This window comes from Dasypus novemcinctus, chromosome 15 (genome assembly GCF_030445035.2).
Source record: "Dasypus novemcinctus isolate mDasNov1 chromosome 15, mDasNov1.1.hap2, whole genome shotgun sequence".
NCBI lineage: Eukaryota > Metazoa > Chordata > Mammalia > Cingulata > Dasypodidae > Dasypus > Dasypus novemcinctus.
The window spans coordinates 22,747,055-22,769,959 of record NC_080687.1 but is presented as its reverse complement, the minus strand read 5'-3'; the positions used below and the strand labels follow the sequence as shown (position 1 = coordinate 22,769,959).

The 22,905-nt window shown below is 39.7% G+C and overlaps 1 protein-coding gene across 1 annotated transcript; it reads right to left on the bottom strand.

Moving 5' to 3' along the window:
• Positions 1 to 13,683: 13,683 nt before the first annotated feature.
• Positions 13,684 to 15,141, bottom strand: LOC101431995 (leucine-rich repeat flightless-interacting protein 2). The gene has a single exon (XM_058276422.2). It carries the CDS (start codon positions 15,018 to 15,020, stop codon positions 13,818 to 13,820), a length of 1,203 nt encoding a protein of 400 aa, XP_058132405.1. The 5' UTR covers positions 15,021 to 15,141; the 3' UTR covers positions 13,684 to 13,817.
• Positions 15,142 to 22,905: the final 7,764 nt, after the last annotated feature.

The following is a 22,905-nucleotide window of genomic DNA, read 5'->3' as shown; positions in this document are numbered from 1 at the left end:
TTTACTAGTATTTAGTTCATACTAGTGAGACCACACACTATTTGTCCTTTTATGCCTGGCTTATTTCACTCAGTATAAAAGTCCACAGGGTTCATCCATGACATCATATGCATCCCAAGCTCATTTCTTCTTACAGCTGAATAGTATTCTACTATACATCTCTACCACATTTTGTTTATCCGTTTATTGGTTGCTGGACACACTTGCGTTGTTTCCGTATTTTAACAATTGTGAATAATGCTGTTACGAACATTAGTATGCAAATGTCGGTTCACATCTTTGCTTTCAGTTCTGAATTTATTCCTAATAACAGGATTGCTGAATTCTACAGAAGTTCTATATTCAGCTTCTTGAGGTGCTGCCAAACTCTTACACCATTCTACATTCCGGCCAACAGTGAAGGATTGTTTCTATTTCTCCCTGTCCTCTCCAACACTTGTAGTTCTTTTTTAAATGGTCATTTTATAAAGGGTGAAATGATATCTCATTGTAGTTTTGATCTGCATTTCCCTAGTAACTAGTGGTGGTGAACATTTTTTCATTTGCTTTTTTGGCCATTTGTATTTCCTTTTTAGAAAAATGTCTATTCAAGTCTTTGGCCCATTTTTAATTAGCTAATTGTCCTTATCATTAAGTTGTATGATATTTTTATATAGCATAGATATCAAATCTTTATTGGGTATGTGGTTTCCAAATATTTTTTCTCCCATTGACTGGACTGCCTTTTTACTTTCTTGATAGTCTTTCGAAAAACAAAAGTATTTAATTTTGAGGAGGTCCCATTTATCTATATTTTTCTTTTATTACTCGTACTTTGGGTGTAAAGTTTAAGAAACCACCACCAACCTCAAGATATTGAAAGATGTTTCCCTACAATTTCTTCTGGGAGTTTTATGGTTCTGGCTTTTATGTTTAGGTCCTTGATCCATTTTGAATTAATTTTTGTACAATGTATGAGATACAGGTCCCCTTTCTTTCTTTTGGATGTGGATATCCAGTTCTTCCAGTACCATTTGTTGAACAGAATGTCTAGCCCAGCTGGATGGGCTCAACAGATTTATCAAAAATCACTTGACCCGGGGAATGGGTGTAGCTTAAGCAGTTGGGCTCCCACCTCCCACATGAAAGGTGATTTGGTTCCTGGTGCCTCCTAAAGAAGACAAATTGACACAGACTACACACAACAAACAGACACAGAGAGCAGACAGTGACTACAAACAATGAGGTGGGAGAGAAAGAAATCTTTTTTTAAAAAAGTCTTAAATCACTTGGGGAAGCGAATGTGGCTCAAGCAATTGAGCACCTCTCTCCCACATGGGAGGTCCCAAGTTCAGTTCCCAGTGCCTCTTTTTTTTTTTTTTTAATTTCTCTTCCCTCCCCCCGCCCCCAGTTGCCTGCTCTCTGTCCATTCACTGTGTGTTCTTCTGTGACTGCTTCTATCCTTATCACCAGCACCAGGAATCTGTGTCTTTTTTTGTTGCATCATCTTGTTGTGTCAGCTCTGCATGTGTGTGGCACCATTCTTGGGCAGACTGCACTTTCTTTTGCACTGGGTGACTCTCCTTGAGGGGCATAATCCTTGCGCATGGGGCTCCCCTACGTGGGCGTCACCCCTGCATGGCAGGGCACTCCTTGTGTGCATCAGCACTATGCATGGGCCAGGTGCACACAGGTGAGGGAGACGCGGGGTTTGAACCGCGGACCTCCCATGTGGTAGGTGGATGCCCTATGCGTCGGGCCAAGTCCGCTTCCCCCCAGTGCCTCTTAAAGAAGACAAGCAAGATGGCAAGCTGGTACGACAGGCTGGCACAGCGAGCTGATGCAACAAGATGATGCAATAAGGAAACACAAAGAGAAAATACAATGAGAGATACAGCAAAGCAGGGAACAGAGGTAGCTCAAGCAATTGAGCACCTCTGTTGGGAGGTCCCTGGTTCAGTTGCCCATACCTCCTAAAGAGAAGACAAGCAGACTCAGCACACAACGAATGAATACAGAGAACAGACAGTGAGCACAAACAACAGTGGGTGGGTGGGGCAGGGAATAAATTTTTTAAAAAATCACTTAACCATAAATGTGAGGATCTATTTCTGAACTCTCAATTCTATTCCATTGATCAACATATCTATCTTTGTGCGAGTACCATGCTGGGTTTTTCATTCTGTTCTTTTTTTTTAACCACTGTAGCTAAGTAATATACTTTAAAGCCTGGAAGTACAAGTCCTCCAAGTTTGTTTGTGTTTAAGAAGGTACAGGGGATTGAACTTTGAACCTGGGACCTCATACATGCAAAGCAGGTGCACAAGCACTGAGCTACACCTGCTCCCTGTGCTTCTTTTTAAAAGATATTTTTGGCTATTTGGGGATCCTTACTCTTCCAAATAAATTTGATAATTGGCTTTTCCATTTCTGCAAAGAAATCTGTCGAACTTTTGATTGGGATTGCATTGTGAGTAGAATTGACATCTTAATCATATTTAGCCTTCCAATCCATGTACATGGAATGTCCTTCCATTTATATAGGTTGTCTTTGATTTCTTTTAGCAATATTTTGTAGTTTTCTGAATACAAGCCCTTTATGTCCTTGGTTAGGTTTATTCCTAAATATTTGATTCTTTTAGTTGCTATTGTAAATGGTATTTTTTTCCTGACTTCTTCCTCAGATTGCTCATCAGTAGTGTATAGAAATGGTACTGCTGTGAGTATTAATCGCATATGCTGCCACTTTGCTGAACTTTTTTATTAGCTCTAGTAACTTTGTTGTGGACTTCTCAGGATTTTCTAGGCATAGGATCATGTCATCAGCAAGTAGCGAGTTTTACTTCTTCCTTTCTTATTTGGGTGAGTTTTATTTCTTTTTCTTGCCTAATTGCTGTAGCTAGAACTTCTAAGTTGATATTGAATAACAATGGTGACAGTGGGGAGCCTTGTCTCATTCCCAATCTCAGTGGGAAAGCAGAGATTGAGTTATGTTGAGAGTTTCATCACTGATTAAACAGTTGCATCTCCTCTCCCCTACCTCTGCAGGGGTTGTGAAGGCTGTGTTGCTTCCTCATTCCTCTCATTCTTTCCCAGTCCTTCTCAACATCAAGCTTACAGGTCCGTTCAAAACTGGTTAACAAAGACATGGGACTGGCCTGCTCAGTTTATCTGCTCCAGAGAGCAGTGATTTTTCGGGGGTTTATAGGAGAAACTGAACTTGCTTTCCCCTGGGAATGGCAGGTAGAAGGGCAGGGTTATAGGGGTGTACAGATGTGTATGTGTGGAGGGGTGGTGTGTGGAGAGGCAGTACTGGCTTGGGCTTGGGGGGGGGGGGACATATAAGGGACGGGACATCCAGAGTCTGGTGTAGGGAGGTGCTAGAACTGAAGAGTTAGTTCAACTAGAGTTCTAGTTACCTATTTGATGACACCTGCCTCTGGACCAAAGACAATCTGATTTCAAAATTGAGGTGGACAGTGGGGAAGGTGGGAGATGGGGGTATGTTCACGAGCAATTTAATTATTTATGCCTAGGACTCCATCTGGTGGCTGCCCTTTTATTCCAAACTCCAAGTCAAGTGTACTTTACTTGCATTTCATCCGTGCATTTAGAAGAGTGCCTGGCAGAATGAAGGGACTTAATAAATATTTGTGGCAATGAATGAAGCATTTCTGTAGACACTATTTACTAAGCATATTGAAGTTACAAAGAGAGCAGAGTTCAATTTCTACCAACAAGGGAGGCAATTTATATGTTCAGTTAACCAACTTGTCGTTCTTAACCAGCCTGGATTAAAAATACTTAGGCTATCTCCTTTTTATTATTAAAGTATTTATGGCCCTGAATCTTTCTCAGTTTTAGAAATACATGACTTTTCTTCTCAGGGTTTTCTGCCTCCTGGGATAAGTCCAAAAAATAAGCCTCCTGGAAAGAAAACCATAAAATGTTATCATCCACCAGAGGGCCTCATTTTCCACTGCCAGTGCCATACTGCCACCTTTCAGTGACGCTCTTGAAGACAATGAATCATTTCTGACCTCTCTGGCAATGAATAAAGTGACCAACAGAGCTAGTTCCCAGAGTGCAGAAGTGAGGAAAAGAAGGGCTCTCCCTGAAGGTACATTGGACTTCTACAGCAATTGTGTCATAGTGGTACAGCTATTCCACAGCACATGTGTTTAGTTCATGCACAAACTTACATTCTGAATAACACCAATACTTGCCCACGATGAAGGGGTGGTTGGGTTGGAAGAGTGCGGCAGCCTCAGCCTCACACTGAGAATGAGAACTTGCCCACCTTCCTTCCCTCCCCTCCTGACCCCTACCACCAAGACCTGGTGTTGTGCCTATGTCAGTTCAAACAATTGCTTCATTTCAGAGTGAATTCTTCTTCTGGGACCCAGGCTCTTTTTCTGCTAGCTGATCTCAGTCAGGGTCATTACAGTCCTTGGGAGATTTTCTACTAATGTGTAAACCTCAAATGCAAAGGGCTCAGAATTTCCATTTCCCCAAAAGAGTCCTGGGCTCCTAATCAAATCTGCCCAACCCCATGTCCACACCACCTCCAACCCAGGCCCCCCACCCCATCCCAACCTGGTTACGGTAGTTTTGCTTTGCATACCAAGGAGTTGAGACTTAAAGAAAGTTATGCCTAATTGGAAAAAAATAATTAAACTCTTTCTTCAGAAGAAAGTCTGTACCACTGAAGGACCATTTAGGAAATTCATTCTAGAAAAAGTTTACTTATATCCAGATAACTTTAAATCAAAGTTTAAATATAAAAAATTTTTAATCCAGTTTCTTCCATAAAAACAATTTTAAAATAAAATTTTAAGTATCCCTTCATTTGTTTTTCTCCTACCTACAATTGAGCAGATATTGACTAGGAATGTCTACAAGCTCTTCATGAATGCTCTCCGCAGAACAATCATAGAAGCCCCTTCGGTATTTTAAATGAGAATTGCTTCAGAGTTAATGACAAAGAACGATGAATTTGCACCATGAAGCAGATCCTTTTCTATGCACTGTACTTAATGTATGTTCATTTAAAATGTCTCAACCAAATAAAATGTTACTGTCTTCTATGGTTGCCCACAAGGAAATGAAATGATGTCACTTCTGCAAATGGCAAGAGTTGATGCTTTATATGTATGTTAGGGTTCTCAAGGGAAACAGGACCAACAAGAGATATCTGTAAATAGTAATAGATTTTTTAAAGAATTGTCTCATGAGACTGTGGGGATGCACAAGTCCAAATTTCATAGGGCAGGCTGCAAGCCGGTTTTTGATGAATTCCCCGAGAGAAGCTGTCTGACTGAAGTAGAGATGGGCATTCTCTTTTAACTGCTGAAGTCCTCACGTTTACTGTTAAAGCCTTCCACTGACTGGATGAGATGTCTCTCACTGTTGAATGCAATCTCCTCAGTTGATTGGAGATGTAATAAGCCTTAGATGCAATCAACTTACTGATGATTTAAATCTACAAAATGTCCTCACAGTAACAATCGGGCCAATGCTTGCTTAACCAAACAACTGGTGACACCATGACCTGGTCAAGTTGATATGTGAACTTAACCATCACAATTTGCATATAGACTCATAAGCAAAAACAACTCCAAAAAGGTTCCTGGAAAATCTGTTAGCAAATGCTTCAAACATTTTAAAATTGCATTCATACATATTTTAGGAAAGACAAATCCAGTGAAGATCACAACAGAGTAGGAATATAAAGCCATTTTATACTAATTTAAAAGGACTGAAATCATACAGAATACTGGGACTGAATCCTGTACCCACAAGACATGTTCAAGTCTTAATCTGCATTACTGTGGATGTGAACCTATTTGTAAATAGTGCCTTTGAATATGTTAAGGTAAGTAAGGGTGTAGACTCATTTGTGAATAGGATCTCCTAAGATCTTATTTGGTTGTGACCAAACTGATGAGGGTGGATCTTGAACTGTGTAACTAAGTGCCTTAAGAGAGGAAATATGGATGCAGTGAGAAGTCAGAGCCACAGTAGAAAAACAAGGCCATCACCATGTGACCGAGGACTGCCAGCACCAGAACTCCACTGGCAGGGAAAGCATGACCTTGCTAGCGTCTTGACTTTGGATTTCTAGTCAACAAATGGTGAGCAATACATTCCTATTGTTAAAACCAACCCATTTGGTAGTATTTGTCATAGCAGCTCTGGCAAACTAAGACAAAATAAGTTCTGGGGGCACATAGAATTAAGCTAGAAATCAGTAACAAAAAGATGAGTAGAAAATCCCTATATTTCAGCACTAATATATTTCTAAGTAATCTTGGGTGAAAGTTAAAATAAAAATGAAAAATTATTTTTTGAAGTGAATGGTACAGGAAAATTGATATTTTTATGTAACATTTAAAAAGAAGAAAGGCAAAACAATCAATGACCTATGAAACAAGGTAGAAAACATCCAAAAATTAAACCCAAAGAAAGAAGGAAAAATAAAGATATGAGCAAAATGTAAAGAAATAGAAAACAAATTATAGAGAAGGTCAATAAAGCCAAAAGTTGATTCTTAGAAAAGGCAAACAAAAAGATATGTCCCTGGAAAAACTCATTTTTAAGAAAGAAGAAAGGTGAGAAAGTGCATGAAATAATTCAAAGATTACATTAGCCAACTAGTACATCTAAGAAGTAATATATCATCGTGGGTAAAATCAGGCTGTGGGTCTAAGCTGCCAGAGTTCAAATTCTGGCATTAACATTTACCGTGTGACATTGGTTGGGATTATTAACCTCTCTGCCTCATTTTCCTTATATATAAAATAGGGATAATATATATAAAATAGTACTTGATGAGATTGCCATGAGAATTAAATTAATTAAATTAATTGAAATGTAGAAAGTGCTTAGAATAAAGCCTATCATATATCTATGTATCTATCATATAGATAATTATTAGCGGCATCATATAAGGAAAATAATCCAGAAAAGATTTGAATAAAACATCAAATGAACCAGAAGAGAGATCTAAAGGTGAGGGGAAGAAAAAAGATAGGAAACAGTGGTGAGTAATTTACCCTGAAATTAGATTAGATGCACAAATAGAGGGACTGTAATAAAAGAGCTAAAGAGTTTCAATGCTAGCTCGATTTTCAGTCTTAGCTGTGCTCTTCCGATCTATTCTGTATGTACACTACCCATTAGCAAGTCTGAGAGGTAGACAGTGGTCTTCTGGTTCACCTCTGAACTTCATACATAATTAATGGCAATTCTATTCTCCAGTTTTTCAGATGAAAAATGGTCTTTTTCCTTACTCTTTAACTCATTCAGAAAATCCCATCAGCTCTAACTGCAAGACATATACAGAATCTGATGGTATCTCACCATTTACACTGAGATCACAGTTCAGGGCACTATCATCTCTTATCTGGAGTTTTGTAATGGCCTCCTAATTGATGCCACTATTTTAACTTTTCTTCCTTTTAGTTTAGGTTCAAGATAGCAGTCATAGGGTGGGGGGTGGGGAGTGGGGTGTACAGGAACCTCTTATGTTTTTTAATGTAGCATTTTGTGTCATCTATTAACTTTAAAAACAGATAATTAAAAGGTAAAATTTTTAAAAAAAGATAGCAGTCACAGACAAACACAAGTCAAAACATCATCTTTCTCTGCTCAAAACCCTCTAAGAGCTTAGAATTTCATTCTGAGTATAAACCACAATCGCCTGCAAGGCCCTACATTACCTCCCTGACTCTGCATCTACCTTTTCCCCCTCACTTTTGTCCAGACCCCCTGGTCTCCTTGCACTTTCTCCCAAAAACCAGGCATGCGTCCTACTCAAGGTCTTTGCATTTGCAGTTTCCTCTGTTTGAGATGATCTTCTCCAAGATATCTGCCTCATAGTCTTCATGTCTTTATTAAAATAGCACTTTTTCAGTGGGGTCTGTCTTCTCCTCTCTCCAGTACTTCTCCCTACTCTGAAAAAGGAGAGAATTAAACACCCACCCTGTTTTCTAATGTAATCTGTTTCAGGGTAGCCAAATAGTTCTCATTGTGAAAACAAACAAAATATTATTTAGTAAGGATATATGCCATACCATACTGAAAAAAGAATGATGGACATAGAAAATCATCATTTTACAGCCCCTAATGAAATAATTGATTCTGATAACACTTATCAATGAATAAGACTTGTAGTTTAAAAAATCATTGTGGAAAGCAAATTGTCACTGATCAATCTTAGTTTCACTAAAATTGATTTAAGTAAATGTTTGTGATTCCTGAACTATTCTTGATATATTCAGCCAAGCCTCTACAGCTAACTTCCATTTACCAGATATACAGGGGATAAACCAACAAGTTAAGTGAATAATAAGTAAGCAAAAAGACAAAACCCAAAATGTGTAATATTGTTCAGGATTACAGACCCGATGTCTCCAGCAAGTCAATGGCAGGAAATAAAAAGGGAATGAGGACTACTCTAGATTAAATGAGTTAAGAGACAAAACAACCAAATATCCTGCATGGATCTTGTTTGGATCCTGATTTGAAAGAAATAACTTCAGAAAGATATTTTTAGGCCAATTGGAGAAATATAATTATAGATGCAGTGTTAGATAGTAACTAAGAAATGCTGCTAACTTTGTTAGGCATTACAGTGGTATTGTGTTTATATACAAACATATCTAAATGTTTGAGATACGTATTCAGTTATTTATGGCTGCAATGACATGATGTCCTGGATTTGGTTCAACATAGAAAAAAGAAATAGAAAGATAGTAAATAGATGAAGCAAAGTTGGGAAAATATTGATAGTTGTTTAATCACATGATTGATATATAATACATTGTACTATTCACTGTATTTTTTTCTTTTTTATATAACTTAATGTTTTATAAGATGCATAGATTACATAAATGTTACATAAAAAGTATAGGGGATTCTCATATGCCCTGCTCCCTACTCCTCACACATTTTCCCACATTAACAACATCCTTCATCAGTGTGGGACATTTGTTACAATTGATGAACACATTTTGGAGCATTGCCACTAAGTATGGATTATATTGTAGTTTAGAGTTTCTCCTCCACAATTTTGTAAGTTATGACAAGATATACAATGTCCTGTATTGGTCATTGCAATGTCATTCAGGACAATTCCCAAGTCCCAAAAATACCCCCAAATTACACCTATTTTTCCCTCTCCCTCCTCTCAGAACCTCCAGTGGCCCCTGCCTCCACATCAATGATAAAAGTTATTCCATTGCTAGAACCACAATAAGTCTATAGTAGAATAACATAAGTCTACTCTAATCCATCATTCATTCCCCAATCCTGAGGATTCTGGAATGATGATGGCCATTCCACCTCTAAATTAGATCCCATGGGGCAGATGGATTGGATTATCTTGTTGCAGTTACAGACTCTCTGTTCCTTGGGATGGTCATTGTCCATCATCATCTCCTTGTTAATTGTCCTGGGTGAGTCCAATGAACTGGAGAGTAGGTGTTGCAACTCTGTTGAGGTTCAGGATTCAATTAGCACGTGGACAGCCCAAAGATTTAAATCTCTTGGATATGCACCTATCAACTTTAATATTAGCTATAGGTTCAAATAGAAGAGGCAGAAGAGCCATGTGTAGGGAAACCACAACTGCGTCCAACTCTAACACACTGGGGGGCATAAATTCCAATGTAGGGCTCACTGGCAGGGTGCAAACTCCTGAGCTATCTTTCCTGCCTAGTGTCTGGTTGTCTCCAGAGCCCTCAGGAGCCCCACTATTTGAGGTAATATTTACTTTGGCAGTCAATGAGAGTCTGCTGAGATGTGCATAAGCATAACCTCTGGAATGGCCTACCAATTCACTTTGAAATCTCTTGGCCATATAGACTTGTTTGTCTTTATCCTTTCCCCCTTTTGGTCAAAGTCTTTTTCCATTTGCATTGCTAGTTGGTGCTTAGTAGTAATCCCTCAGTGGCAGGGAGGCTTATCCCTGGGAGTTATGTCCCATGCTGTGGAGAAGGTGATGCATTTTTATGCTGGGTTTGGCTTAGAGAGAGGCCACAATTGAGCAACAAGGAGGCTCTCAGGAGGTAGCTCTTAGGCATCCTATAATATTAGGCTAAGTTTCAATTTCAAAAGTAAAAGTTCATAAGTACAGTCATCAGTATCAAGGGCCTGTCAATGATCTGTCTTCCTTTACTAGTCACTACCTCTGTACTTGTGGGATTCTTGCTGTCCTGTTAAAGAACTCCCTAGAAATGAGAATTTGATATTCTTTCAGTTATTGTGTGACTCTCCACTCACTATGACAATGCCCCATGAACACTTGAACACATTCATATGCCTTATAATTATGCCTCAGGTGAACCTCCTCCGATGCACAAGCTTCAAAGAAGCTTTAGGATACAGAAAAGTCATGTACAGAATATGGAGGATTCCCATATACCCAAAATCTTCCCTCTTTTCCCTTGTCCCCTATTAAAATCTTACATGTAGATGGTACATTTGTTATAGTTGATGTGCAAATATTGAATGTTGTTACTAACCACAGTCAATGATTTACATTATGGTTTACATTTTGGACCATTCACTTTTATAAATTTTGATGAAATTTAACATGGACTGTAACCATCATTGCAAGATCATGTAGAACAATTCCAATACCCCCCAAATGCCCCTGTTCCATCTATTCTATTCCTCCCCCCACCCTCCCCTCAGGACCCATGGTAGCTTTTCAGGCTTCACTCCTTGAAAAGCAAGATTCATAGTTACTTGCAACAACACTGACTTCCCCTATCAGGCACTGCCTATGCTCTCAAGAGACTCCCACCCCTCTATTTGAGAATATAGCAGGACTCCTCAAGGATGGGAGCCCAACACCTTCCCACTCATTGTGTGGATCTCCACCCACTGATACAACACACTGTAACAAGATGAACATTTACTCCCTAGAAGCCTGCCTCAGGTATGTCCTGTCCCACATGCCCCCCAAATCCAACACCTTAAACTAGTAACCCTCCCCTGCCATATTTACCAAAAGAACACTCCCAACTTTGTAGGTTCAAAAACATATTGGCAAATCCTTAGATCATCTGCTCCTTCCCCCAACCCTCTCCCCAGTTACAGTCTAGTCCACCCTCCCCACCCTACCCCCTTACAAAACAGCATTGCCCAACCCAATAGCATCACTGCACCACTGTCATGCCCATCCATTCCACAACTACACCTTTCCACCTCATCAGAGATTTTGTCCATATAGGCATTGACTCACAACATTCTCCCTTTCTGTCTCCTGTAAATCTATCTTCCAGACTCTATTTCTGTTAGTCTGCTCAATTTGCTTAATTCACTTCAGTGAGGTCATGTAATATTTGTCCTTTGATGCCTGGCTTGCTTCACTCAACATAAAGGACTCATCTATGTTATCCCATGTGTTAATATTGCATTCCTTCTTGTGTATATTCCACAATTTGTTTATACATTCATCTGTTGACAGACATTTGGTTTGTTTCCAACTTTTGGCAATAGTGAATAAAGCCACTATGGACATTGGTGTGCATATATCTGTTCATGTCCATGCTTTCAATTCTGGGTATATACCCAGCAGTGAGATTGCTGGATCATATGGCAGTTCTATAGTTAGCTTCCTGAGAACTGCCAAACTGCTCTCCACAATGGCTGCACCATTTTACATTCACACCAGCAGTGGATAAGAATTCCCATTCCTCCACATCCTCTCCAACACTTGTTGTCCTCTGTTTTTCTTAATAGCCACCAGTCTAATGGGTGTAAGATGACAACTTATTGTAATTTTGATTTGCATTTCCCTAATAGCTAGTGATATTGAGCATCTTTTCATGTTTTTTAACCATTTGCACTTCTTCTTTGGAGAAATGTCCATTCAAATCACTTGCCCATTTTTAAAATGGGTTGTTTGTCTTTTGATTTTCAGGGCATAGGATTTCTTTACATATGCTGGATATTAGGACACTATCAGAAATGTGGTCACCAAATATTTTTTCCCATTGAGTAGGATGCCTTTTCACTTTTTTCACAATCTCCTTTGAGAGGCAAAAGTTTTTAATTTTGAGGAGGTCCCATTTATCTATTTTTAATGTCATTGCTCATGCTTTGGGTACAAAGTTTATGAAGCCATTTCCTGCTACAAGATCTCATAGATGTTTCCCTACATTATCTTCTAGGAACTTTATGGAATTGGCTCTTATATTTAGATCTTTGATCCATCTTGCTTTCATTTTTGTATAGGGTGTGAGGTGGTGGTCCTCTCTCATTCTTTTGGATATGGATATCCAGTTCTGTAAGCACCACTTGTTGAAGATGCCTTTCTCTCCCAGTTTAGTAGGCTTGATGGCCTTGTCAAATATCAGTTAACCATATATGTGAGGATCTATATCAGAACTCTCAAATCAGTTCCATTGGTCAGTATGTCTCTCCCCTTATGGTCATGGCCGATGGGGTTAACTACCAGGTCAGATGGCCCCTCTTTGGAACTGGTGTTTATGTGTGATGAATCTGGACTCAGATGGGATCTCTCTTCATAAGACTTTCATGCTAATGTGCTGGAGGTGCAGTTAGTGTCGGGGTTTAAGATATATTTAGGGGATTTGAATCTCTGGACTGACAATGTGATAGCCAGGTCCTGAGCCTCAACAGACTCCAGCACCTACAATCTGACTTATTGGGCTCACCACACTCAGCTAAGATGGAGTTGAAGAAGGACAACCACCACACCATGGAGCCTAGAGTGATTACAACTGAAAGTGAGAGGATTGCATCCAGCATCCATGTGGAATCTGAGCCTCCTCTTGACATAGAGGTGCAATGGACACAACCAATCCAATGTCCACATAGAAAAGGTGGCATTGGATTGAGAAAAGTGGACATGATGGCTGATGGGTATGGGGAAAGGCAGGAAGAGATGAGAGGTTGAGGCGTCTTTGGGACGTGGAGCTGCCCTGGATGGTGCTTCAGGGGCAATCACCAGACATTGTAAATCCTCACAGGGCCCACTGGATGGAATGGGGGAGAGTGTGGGCCATGGTGTGGACCATTGACCATGGGGTGCGGGGGTGCCCAGAGATGTACTTGCCAAATGCAATGGATATGTCATGATGATGGGAGTGAGTGTTGCTGGGGGGGGGGGAGAGGTGGGGTGGGGGTGGTAGGGTTCAATGGGACCTCATATATATATATATTTTTAATGTAATATTATTACAAAGTCAATAAAAAATAAATAAATAAATAAAAATATGTCTCTCCTTGTGCCAATACTATGCAGTTTTGACCACTGTAGCTTTGAAGTATGCTTTAAAGTCAGGTAGTGTGATTCCTCCAATTTTGTTTTTCTTTTTCAATATGTCTTTGGCTATTCAGGGCCCCTTGCCCTTCCAAATAAATTTTGTAATTAGCTTTTCCAGTTCAGTAGAAAATGCTGTTGTAATTTTTATTTGGATTGTGTTTAATCTTTGAATCAGTTTGGGTAGGACAGATGTCTTAATGATGTTTAGCCATCCAATCCTTGAACAGGGACTATTTTTCCATTTATTTAGGTATTCTTTTATTTCCTTTAACAATGTTACATAGTTTTCTACATTCAAGTCCTTTACATCTTTAGTTAAGTTCATTTCTAGGTATTTGATTCATTTAGTTGCTATTTTATTTTATTTTATTTTTTTGAAGATTCAAACCTGTTTCATTCTCTCATAAATTATAAAATACAAAGGTGGCTATTTTAATGACAAAAATCAAACAGTACTGAAAGGGGTTTGTGTCGATGGACAAAGTCAGTCAGTCCCCCTGGGTGAGGCTCGGGGAGCGGCACGGGCTGAAGCGGCCTCCTACTGCTGGGCCAGCAGCGCCGTCCTGTTAGCCTTCATCTTCTCCAGCCGCTTGGCCAGGTGGCTGTTGGTCATCTCCATCTCCTCAATCTTGTCCAGTGCGGTTCGAAGCTCTCGTTGTAGCTTCCTCTTTTCTGCTTTCAGTTCATCTTCCACTTTCTCCGCATTCTCAGCAGCAGTTTTGTATCTCAGCACCTGTCCCTCAAGCCAGCTGATGCTTTGCTCCAAGGTGGTTATATCCTGTTCTGCTTTTGAAAGCTTAAATTTGTATTCACTAATTTGTCTATTGGCATCTCTCTGCATTTCAATGAACTGCAGGTCAGAGCCCTTCTGCAGCCCTGCCGGCTCTCCCACTGGGCCATCGCTCCGGGAGCACTTCTGCCTTTCTTCCTCTAACTGCAGCTTCAGCTTCCTGACCTGTGATAGTAGCTCTTCCTTTTCACTAGCAAGTTTCCGTAGCCTTACATCTAGTGGTCCTTCTCCTGCCGACTCCAAGACCTGGGCAGCTTCCTGAGATACAACAGTGATGGCGCCAACCACTGGTTCATGACTGACATCACCGTTGGGAGTGCCATCGGGGATTATAACTAAGCCGTGTTTCTCAATAAGTTCATCTCTTTGGCGCAGGCCTTCTTTAAGTTCATCCATCTTATGCTGCAGCACGCTACACATATGCTTCTGTCTTTCTAACTCCTTTGATTTTTCTTCATTTTCTCTATAATATTCTGCCATCTGTTCTTCCTGTTCTTCAATAACATCCTTGAGGGTGTCTACCTGGTAGATCAAATTATTCTTCTCATTGTCTAACTGTGCATTGGAAACCATGGCTTTTTTGTACTTTTCTTCCACTTCAGACAAAGACTCCCGCAATTCACTTAATGAGGTATCTGGATCTATTAAGCTGCTGGTATCCCCGCTTCCTCGTCTGGATGAGTTTCCACTTAGAGGGGTTGTTGCAGAGACAGAATTTCGAGATGAAGGCCTTGTGTAAATTTCAGCATACTGCTTATCAGATTTTTCATCCAACTCTTTTTGTTGTCGTTCCAATTCTCTCATGCGTGTATCTCTTGCTTCTGCCCTAGCAGCCCGTTTTGCTGCCAGCCTTGCCTCTGCCTCTCTGGCAATATGACTTAAAGCTTCATCTTCTGCAGAAAATCGTTCTTTTACAGGTGTCCTTTTCCTTCCAGGGCCAGGAGTCCCCATCTTGTTTTCTTAGTCTTTTAATTTTGAAAAATAACTTCACTCCGTTTTCAGCCCTGTCCTGGGGCGCGGGCGGCGCCGCCCGGGGAGAGCCGGAGCGCGACTCGCCCGCGGAGTGAGGGGCGAGGGCCGCGGGTCCCCGGCCTGGCGGGACGCGGCGGCTTCCGGCGCCCTAGTTGCTATTTTAAATAGAACATTTTTCTTAATTTCCTCCTTAGATTCCTCACTATTGGTGTACAGAAATGCTACTAATTTCTGTGTGTTGATTTTATATCCTGCCACTTTCCTGAGCACATTTATCAGCTCTAGAAGCTTTTTTGTAGATTTCTCAGGAACTTTCTGTGTAGGATCATGCCATCTGCAAGAAGTGAAATTTTTACTTCTTCCTTTCCAATTTGTATGCAATTTATACCTTAATCTCACCCAAAGGCTTGAGCTAGTACTTCCAACAAAATGTTAAGAATGGGGACAGTGGGCATCTTTATCTTTTTCCAGATCTTAGAGGGAAATATTTTAGGATTTCAGCCTTGAATATGATGTTAGCTGTGGGTTTTTCATATACACCCTTCATCATGTTGAGGTAGTTTCCTTCTATTCCTCTCTTTTGAAGTGTTTTTATCAGGAAAGGGTGCTGTATTTTGTTGAATGCTTTTTCTGCAGCTATAGAGATGATCATGTGATTGTTTTCTTTCAATCTGTTTATGTATTACATTGATACATTGATCAATGTATTACATTGATACATTGATTGGTTTTCTTATGTTGAACCATCCTTGCATACCGGGGATGAAACCCTCTTGCATGGTGTATAATTTATTCGATGTGCTGTTGAATACAATTAGCAAGTATTTTGTTGAGGATTTTAGCATCTAAGCTCATTAGAGAGATTAGTCTATAGTTTTCCTTTCTCGTGGTGTCTTTGTTTGGCTTTGGTATTAAGGTGATGTTGACATCATAGAATAAGTTAGGAAATGTTCCCTCCACTTCTATTTTTTGGAAGAGTTTATGTAGAATTGGTATTAGATTTGTCTAGAATGTTCAGTAGAATTCACCTGTGAAGTGATCTGGTCCTGGGCTCTGCTTAGTTGGGAGGTTTTTGATGACTAATTCTATTTTGTTACTTGCAATTGGTCTGCTGAATTCATCAATTTCTTCTTTCATCAATGTAGTCAGCTTTGTGTGTTTCAAGAATTTGTCCATTTCCTCTAAATTATCCATATTGTTGGCACACAATTTTTAAAAGTATCTTCTTATGATACTCTTTATTTCTGTGATATCTCCTTCCTTGTTTCTTATTTTATGTATTTGCATCTTCTCTATTTTTTTCTTTGTTAGTGTAGCTAAGGGTTTGTCAATTTCATTAATCTTCTCAAAGAACTAACTTTTGGTTTTGTTCATTTTTTTCTAGTGATTTCTTATTTTCTATTTCATTTAGCTTTGCTCTAATCTTTGTTACTTCCTTCTTTCTACTTGCTTTGGGGTTAATTTGTTGTTCTTTTTCTAATTCCCCCAGGAGTGCAGTTAGGTCTTTGATTTTAGCTCTTTCTTCTTTTTTTAATGTAGGCATTTATGGCTATGAATTTCTCTCTCAGCACTGCTCTAGCTTCACCCCCTAGGTTTTGATATATTTTCTTCTCATTTTCATTCATTTCAAGATAGTTATTGAATTATTTTGCAATTTCTTCCTTGACCTTGATTGTCTAAGAGTGTGTTGTCTAACTTCCATATCTTTGTTCCTAATCTGCTTCTCTGCACCTTACTGATTTCCAGCTTTATTCCATTGTGGTCAGAGAAATTACTGTGTGTTGTTCTGTGGCCTAGCATGTGGTGGTCTATCCTGGAGAATGATCCATGTGTGCTTCAGAAGAATGTATATCCCACTGTATTTTGGTGTAATGTTCTGTATATGTCTATTAGCTCCAGATCCTCTAATGTGTTCTTCAAGATCTCTGTTTCTTTATTGATCCTCTGTTGAGATGTTCTGAGTGATGATGGTATATTAAAGTCCCACTATAGTAGTAGTAGTATTTCTCCACGTAATTTTTCCAATGCTTTCCTCATGTATTTTGAGGTGCCCCAATTAGGTGTATAAATGTTTATGATTATTCTTTCTTCTTGATATATTACCCCTCTTATTAATATGTAGTGTCCTTCTTTGTCCCTTACAATAGTTTTGCATTTAATAGTTTTGCATCTGACATTGGTATAGTTCTTTTCTGATTATTGTTTGTATATAAAATTGTTTTCTAACCATTCACTTTCAGCTTCCTTGCCTCCCTGGCTCTAAGGTGAGTTTCTTGTAGAAACATACAGATGTGTTCTATTTCTTCTCCATTCTGCCAATCTGTGTTTCTTGATTGGATGGTTTAATCCATTAACATTCAATGTTATTACTATCAAGGAATTACTTACATTAGGCATATTTTATTTAGGTTTATGTATCCCATATGTTGTTTTTATTTCTCTTTTTATCTTTTTAGTTATTCTTACACTCTTCTCCAAGTCTCTCTCTTGTGTTTTTTCATTTCAACCTGCAGAACTTCCTTTAGTATTTCTTGAAGGGCAGGTTTCTTATTGACAAACTCTCTTAATTTCTGCTTATCTCTGAATATTTTGAACTCTCTCTCATTTTTAAATGTCAGCTTTGCTGGATAGAGAACTCTTGGCTGGGAGTTTTTTCCCTTCAGCACCTTAACTATGTCAGACCTTTGCCTCCTTACCTCCATGTTTTCAGATGAGAATTCAGCACTTAATCTTTTTTTTAACTTTTTAAAAATTTTATTTGTGTATTTCTCCTCACCCCCTCATTGCTTGTACTTACTTTTTCTATTCATCTTCCTTGTTTCTTTTAGGAGGCACTGGGAACCAGACCCAGGATCTCTGATGTGGGAGGGAGGCACCCAATCACTTCATCACCTCCATTCCCTGCTGTCTTGTGTGTCTCGTGTTTTTTCTTCTTGTGCCTCTTGTGTCAGCTTGCTGTGCCTGCCCATAGTATCAGCCTGTTGTTTTGCTCATCTTCTTTAGGAGGCATTGGGATTCTCTGCTCCCTGCTTTTGTTGTGTCTTTCATTATGTTTTTTTTTTTTCTTTTTGTGTCTCTTATTGTGTTATCCTGTTGCATCAACTTGCCATGCCTGCCTGTTATGCCAGCTCATTGTCTTCTTTAGGAGGCATCAGGAATCGAACCAGGGACCTCCCATATGGTGGGCGGGAACTCAATTGCTTGAGCTACATCTGCTTCCCCAGCACTTAATCTTACCAAGCTTCCCTTGTATGTGATGGATCTCTATTCTCTTGCTGCTTTCAGAATTCTCTTTGTCTTGAGCACTGGACAATTTGACAAGTATATGTCTTGGGGTAGGCCTGTTAAGATTTATATGGTTTGCAGTGTGCTGCACTTCCTAGACATATACATCCTTGTCCTTCAATAGAGTTTGGAAATTTTTAGCCATTATTTCCTTCAACATTCATTCTGCCCCTTTTCCCTTCTCTTCTCCCTCTGGGATGCCTATAATGTATACATTTGTGCATTTCGTGTTGTCATTCAAGTCCCTAAGTCCCTGTTGGATTTTTTCTATCTTTTATCTATCTGTTTTACTATCTGTCTGATTTCAACTGTACTGTCTTCCATATCACCAATTACATTCCTCTGCCTGTTCAGATCTACTGTGCTTCCAGTGTATTTTTGATTACTTGCATTGTGCCTTTCATCACCATCAGGCCCATTATCTTTTTATGTATGTTTACAGTTTCTTCAGTATATTCCCCCAGTGTCTTCTTTTTCATATTCTTTATCTCTTCCTTCACTTCATTAAGTTGATTCATGATATTTGTTTGGATATTCTTGATTAGTTGTTCCACATTCTGCATCTTCTCCTGTTTTTTAGCTTGTTCATTAGAGTGGGTCATGTCTTCCTGCTTCTTAGTATGGCTTGGCATCTAGGCATCTGTTTATCTTGATGGGCTTATTTGGTTGGTTAGTGTCTCTACTCTCTTCGTGTACTGGTCAAGTTATTTTTTGATACTTGGTTCCTCTTATTCTCAAAGTTCTCTGTGTTCCCCTGGAAGGAAAAAAAGAATATTAGGACCAGTGAAAAGGAAAGAGATAAGAAAAGAAAAAGAATAATATTGATAATATGCAAAAAAGGTAGAAGAAGAACCACACAAGAGCTAGGAAACTAAGTAATATGAGTTTAAAAATCATTTAAAAAATACAAAGAAGTAAGAATAAAAAGAGACGAAATAGAAAAAGTAAAACGAAACAAAATAGAGAGAAAAAAATAGAATGAATTAAAAGTCCAGACAGGGAAACGGACTTTGGCCCAGTGGTTAGGGCGTCCGTCTACCATATGGGAGGTCCGCGGTTCAAACCCCGGGCCTCCTTGACCCGTGTGGAGCTGGCCATGCGCAGCGCTGATGCGCGCAAGGAGTGCCGTGCCACGCAAGGGTGTCCCCCGCGTGGGGGAGCCCCACGCGCAAGGAGTGCGCCGGTGAGGAGAGCCGCCCAGCTGAAAAGAAAGAGCAGCCTGCCCAGGAATGGCGTCGCCCACACTTTCCGTGCCGCTGACGACAACAGAAGCGGACAAAGAAACAAGACGCAGCAAATAGACACCAAGAACAGACAACCAGGGTGGGGGGGGGGGGGGAATTAAATAAATAAATAAATCTTTAAAAAATAAAAATAAAAAAAAAAAATAAATGTCCAGACAGATGAGAAGAGAATAGAAATGGGGGATAAAAGAGAGAAAAAGAAAAAATGAAGCCCAAACAAGAAGTGATAGAATGAAAGAAAAGCAACAGAAGTCAGATGACAGAAAAATGAAGGAAAGAAGAGAAATAAAGTAGGTTGAAAAAATAAGTAAAAGATTAAAAAGGAAACAAAAATAAAAGACCAAACAAGAAACAAAACAGCAACAAAGAAACAGCCCAGGATAAACAGCCTTCCCTCTTAGGCCCTTAGGGACCTACTTAGGCTACTGGTGCTCATCAATTAGTCACCCAGCAGCCTGCCCTCCACAGGTGATATATCTAGTTTTAGCAAATTAAATAAAGGGAAAAAATGGAAAAAACCATAAAACAAAATAATAGAAACTCAGTCTATAAGTTCCCTATCATAAGGTACTAAGCTGAGTGCCTTATCTCTCCTTGGATCCCTTCTCTTAGGAAGTACTTAGGACTCAAACTAGGGACCTTCTATATGCAAGGAATTCCCCCATTGTGCCACAGCAGCTCTGTAGACTAGATAGGCTTTTGGAAGTTTATCTGGCTCTTCCTGTCATGGCTTTCCTTAGGCAGTTGGACTTATAACAGTTTTCAGGGGCTGGGCTAGTTAGGTGCCTGTCTCTGCTCCCTCCCTCACCAACTTCCTCTATCCCAGGGCAGCTGGGTATGACAGCCTGCCTGAGCAGATTTCTCCCTCCCCTCTCCCCAGGACCACCTCAGTGCTGGCTGGTATCCTCCCCAAGATTTAAAGGAGGCTCAGGTGGCCAAACCCACGGAAAGGAAACCACTTTCCATCCTTTGCCAGACCCCTCTTCCTCCCAGGGAATGCTGCCTCCCACTCAACTGGCTGGCGAGAGCCAGGGGTTCCAGCGAGGCTCTTTGCCTAAAGGGTGGGGCTTACCCACGTACTGTTTCCAGCCACAGGGGAGAGCAATACGCACTTTTCCCTTGCACTCTTTATCTCTTTGTCCAATCCTGCAGCCTCCTGCTCTGTGGATTCCCAAAACAACTCACTCAGATAGGCTTTTGCCCCTTCTCTGCCATTGTTTTTTGCAAAAGAGCTGCTAGTGCCCATATACATCAATGTCATTTTCCTGGAACGTCCCTCATTGTATTTTTGAAAATAGAGAAGAACAAACAATATACTTAATTGAGAATTAGCATTCTCTTTAAAGTCAGTAACAAAACAAACTTTAATTGTGTTATTCAATGTTGTATTGTAGGTTTCTACCATGAAATAAGAGAAGAAAAGGAACTGAAAGTATACAAATTGGAGGAGACAGGACAATCTTTACTTGTAGAGGATATTATTGTATATGTAGAAATTTTATGAGAATCTACAATAAATTTTTAGAACAAATAAAAGTTCATTGAGAATATTAGATTCAAGATCAATATACAGAGGCTAACAGCTAATTAAAAATATAACAGAGAGAGCTATCAATAAAGTCTGTAGAGTACCTAGGAATAAATCTTTCCAATGATGTTTACACTTTTATGAAGTCATAAATTACTACAGAAAGTCCTAGACCAATGAAGACCTATACCATGGTCATGAATGGGAAGACTCAGTACTCTATCATTATTTTTCAAATTAATCATAAATTTAATGCATTAAATAAAAATTACAACAGAATTTTTATTTATTTTAAAGCAGCTTTTTTTCCCCACTCTAATCCATATTTTATTTCTCCATCTGAGGACCCTGGGATGACGATGTCCACTCCGCTTCTAAATCAAAAGGGGGCTTAGATCTCACATGGCTGATGGATGGAATTCTCCTGCTTGCAGCTGTAGACACTTTCAATTCCCTGGTGTGGTGGTTGACCATCCTCACCTCCCTGTTATCTGACCTGGGTAAGTCCAACAAATTGGAGAGTAGGTGTTACAACTTGCTGAGGCTCAGGGCCCAGCTGGCACATAGTCCAGAGATTCAAGTTTCCTGAGTATACACCAACCCAGTGCTAATCAAAGATTCAGTAAAAGTGACAGAGGAAGCATCAGAGGAAGCATGCATACAGAGGTCACATCTGAGTCCAACTCCATCACACTCAGGAGCACAAATTCCAAAGTGGGGCCCGCTGACAAGGCACTGAACTCCAGAGCCATCTGTCATGACCATAGGGCCTGGGTGTCTCCATAGCCCTCAGGAGCACCCCTACCTGGGGTTGTATATACTTTGGCTGTCTCTGAGATCCTGCTGAGATGTGCATAAGTGTGACCTCTCTGATGACATCCTGACTAATTTTGATGTCTCTTAGCATATAAATTCATTTGTCTTTACAATTTCCCCCTATTATTCAAGGTTTTTTTCTGTTTGCATCACCAGCTGATGCTTAGTAGTAATCCCTTGGCACCTGGGAAGCTCATCCCTGGGAGTCATGTGCTGCTGGGGGAAGATAATGCATTTACATTCTGACTTTGGCTTAGAGAGTGGCCACATGTGAGCAACATGAAGGCTCTCAGGAGTTAACTCTTAGGCACTCTTTAAAGCAGTTTTATTGAGATATATTCACATACCATATAACCTATCCAAAGTATATAATCAATGGCTTTAAGTATAATCACAATGTTGTGTATTCACAGAATTTTTTATGGACCTTGAAAAGTTGATCCTAATATTCAGACAGAAGGGCAAAGGGCTAAGAATATCCAGGATAATTTTGAAGACAAGATGAAAGGCTTGCACAAACAGATATAAAGATTTCTTAAAAAGCTAGAGTCATTTAAACAGTGTGTTATATGCCTAAGCATAAACAAATCAGTGGAAAAGAATGGCAAGTTAAATTGATTCCTATATATGTATGGAAGAGAAAATCCAAGTAGTCAATAAGCATGGGTGGTGGATTGAATTATTTGTCCACAATTTCTCCTTAGTATCTAACCTTGCCATGGTTTACTGTGGTATGCATACTTTCCCACCCCATTCAAGTTGGGCTTGGACATGTGGCTTCCTTTAGCCAAAGAAATATATGCAGAGGCCCCAGGCTGATCAAGATGGTGGATTAAAACACTTCAGGGCACTGATCCCCCACAGAACCTTTGAAAAAACAGAAATAACTGGCAGAAACATTTTTCTCAAAGCTCCAGAAAACAGTTAAAAACTTGTAGTAACAGAGTGAGTGCCAAATCAAGAAGAAGCCATCTTTAAAATGTTACAATCT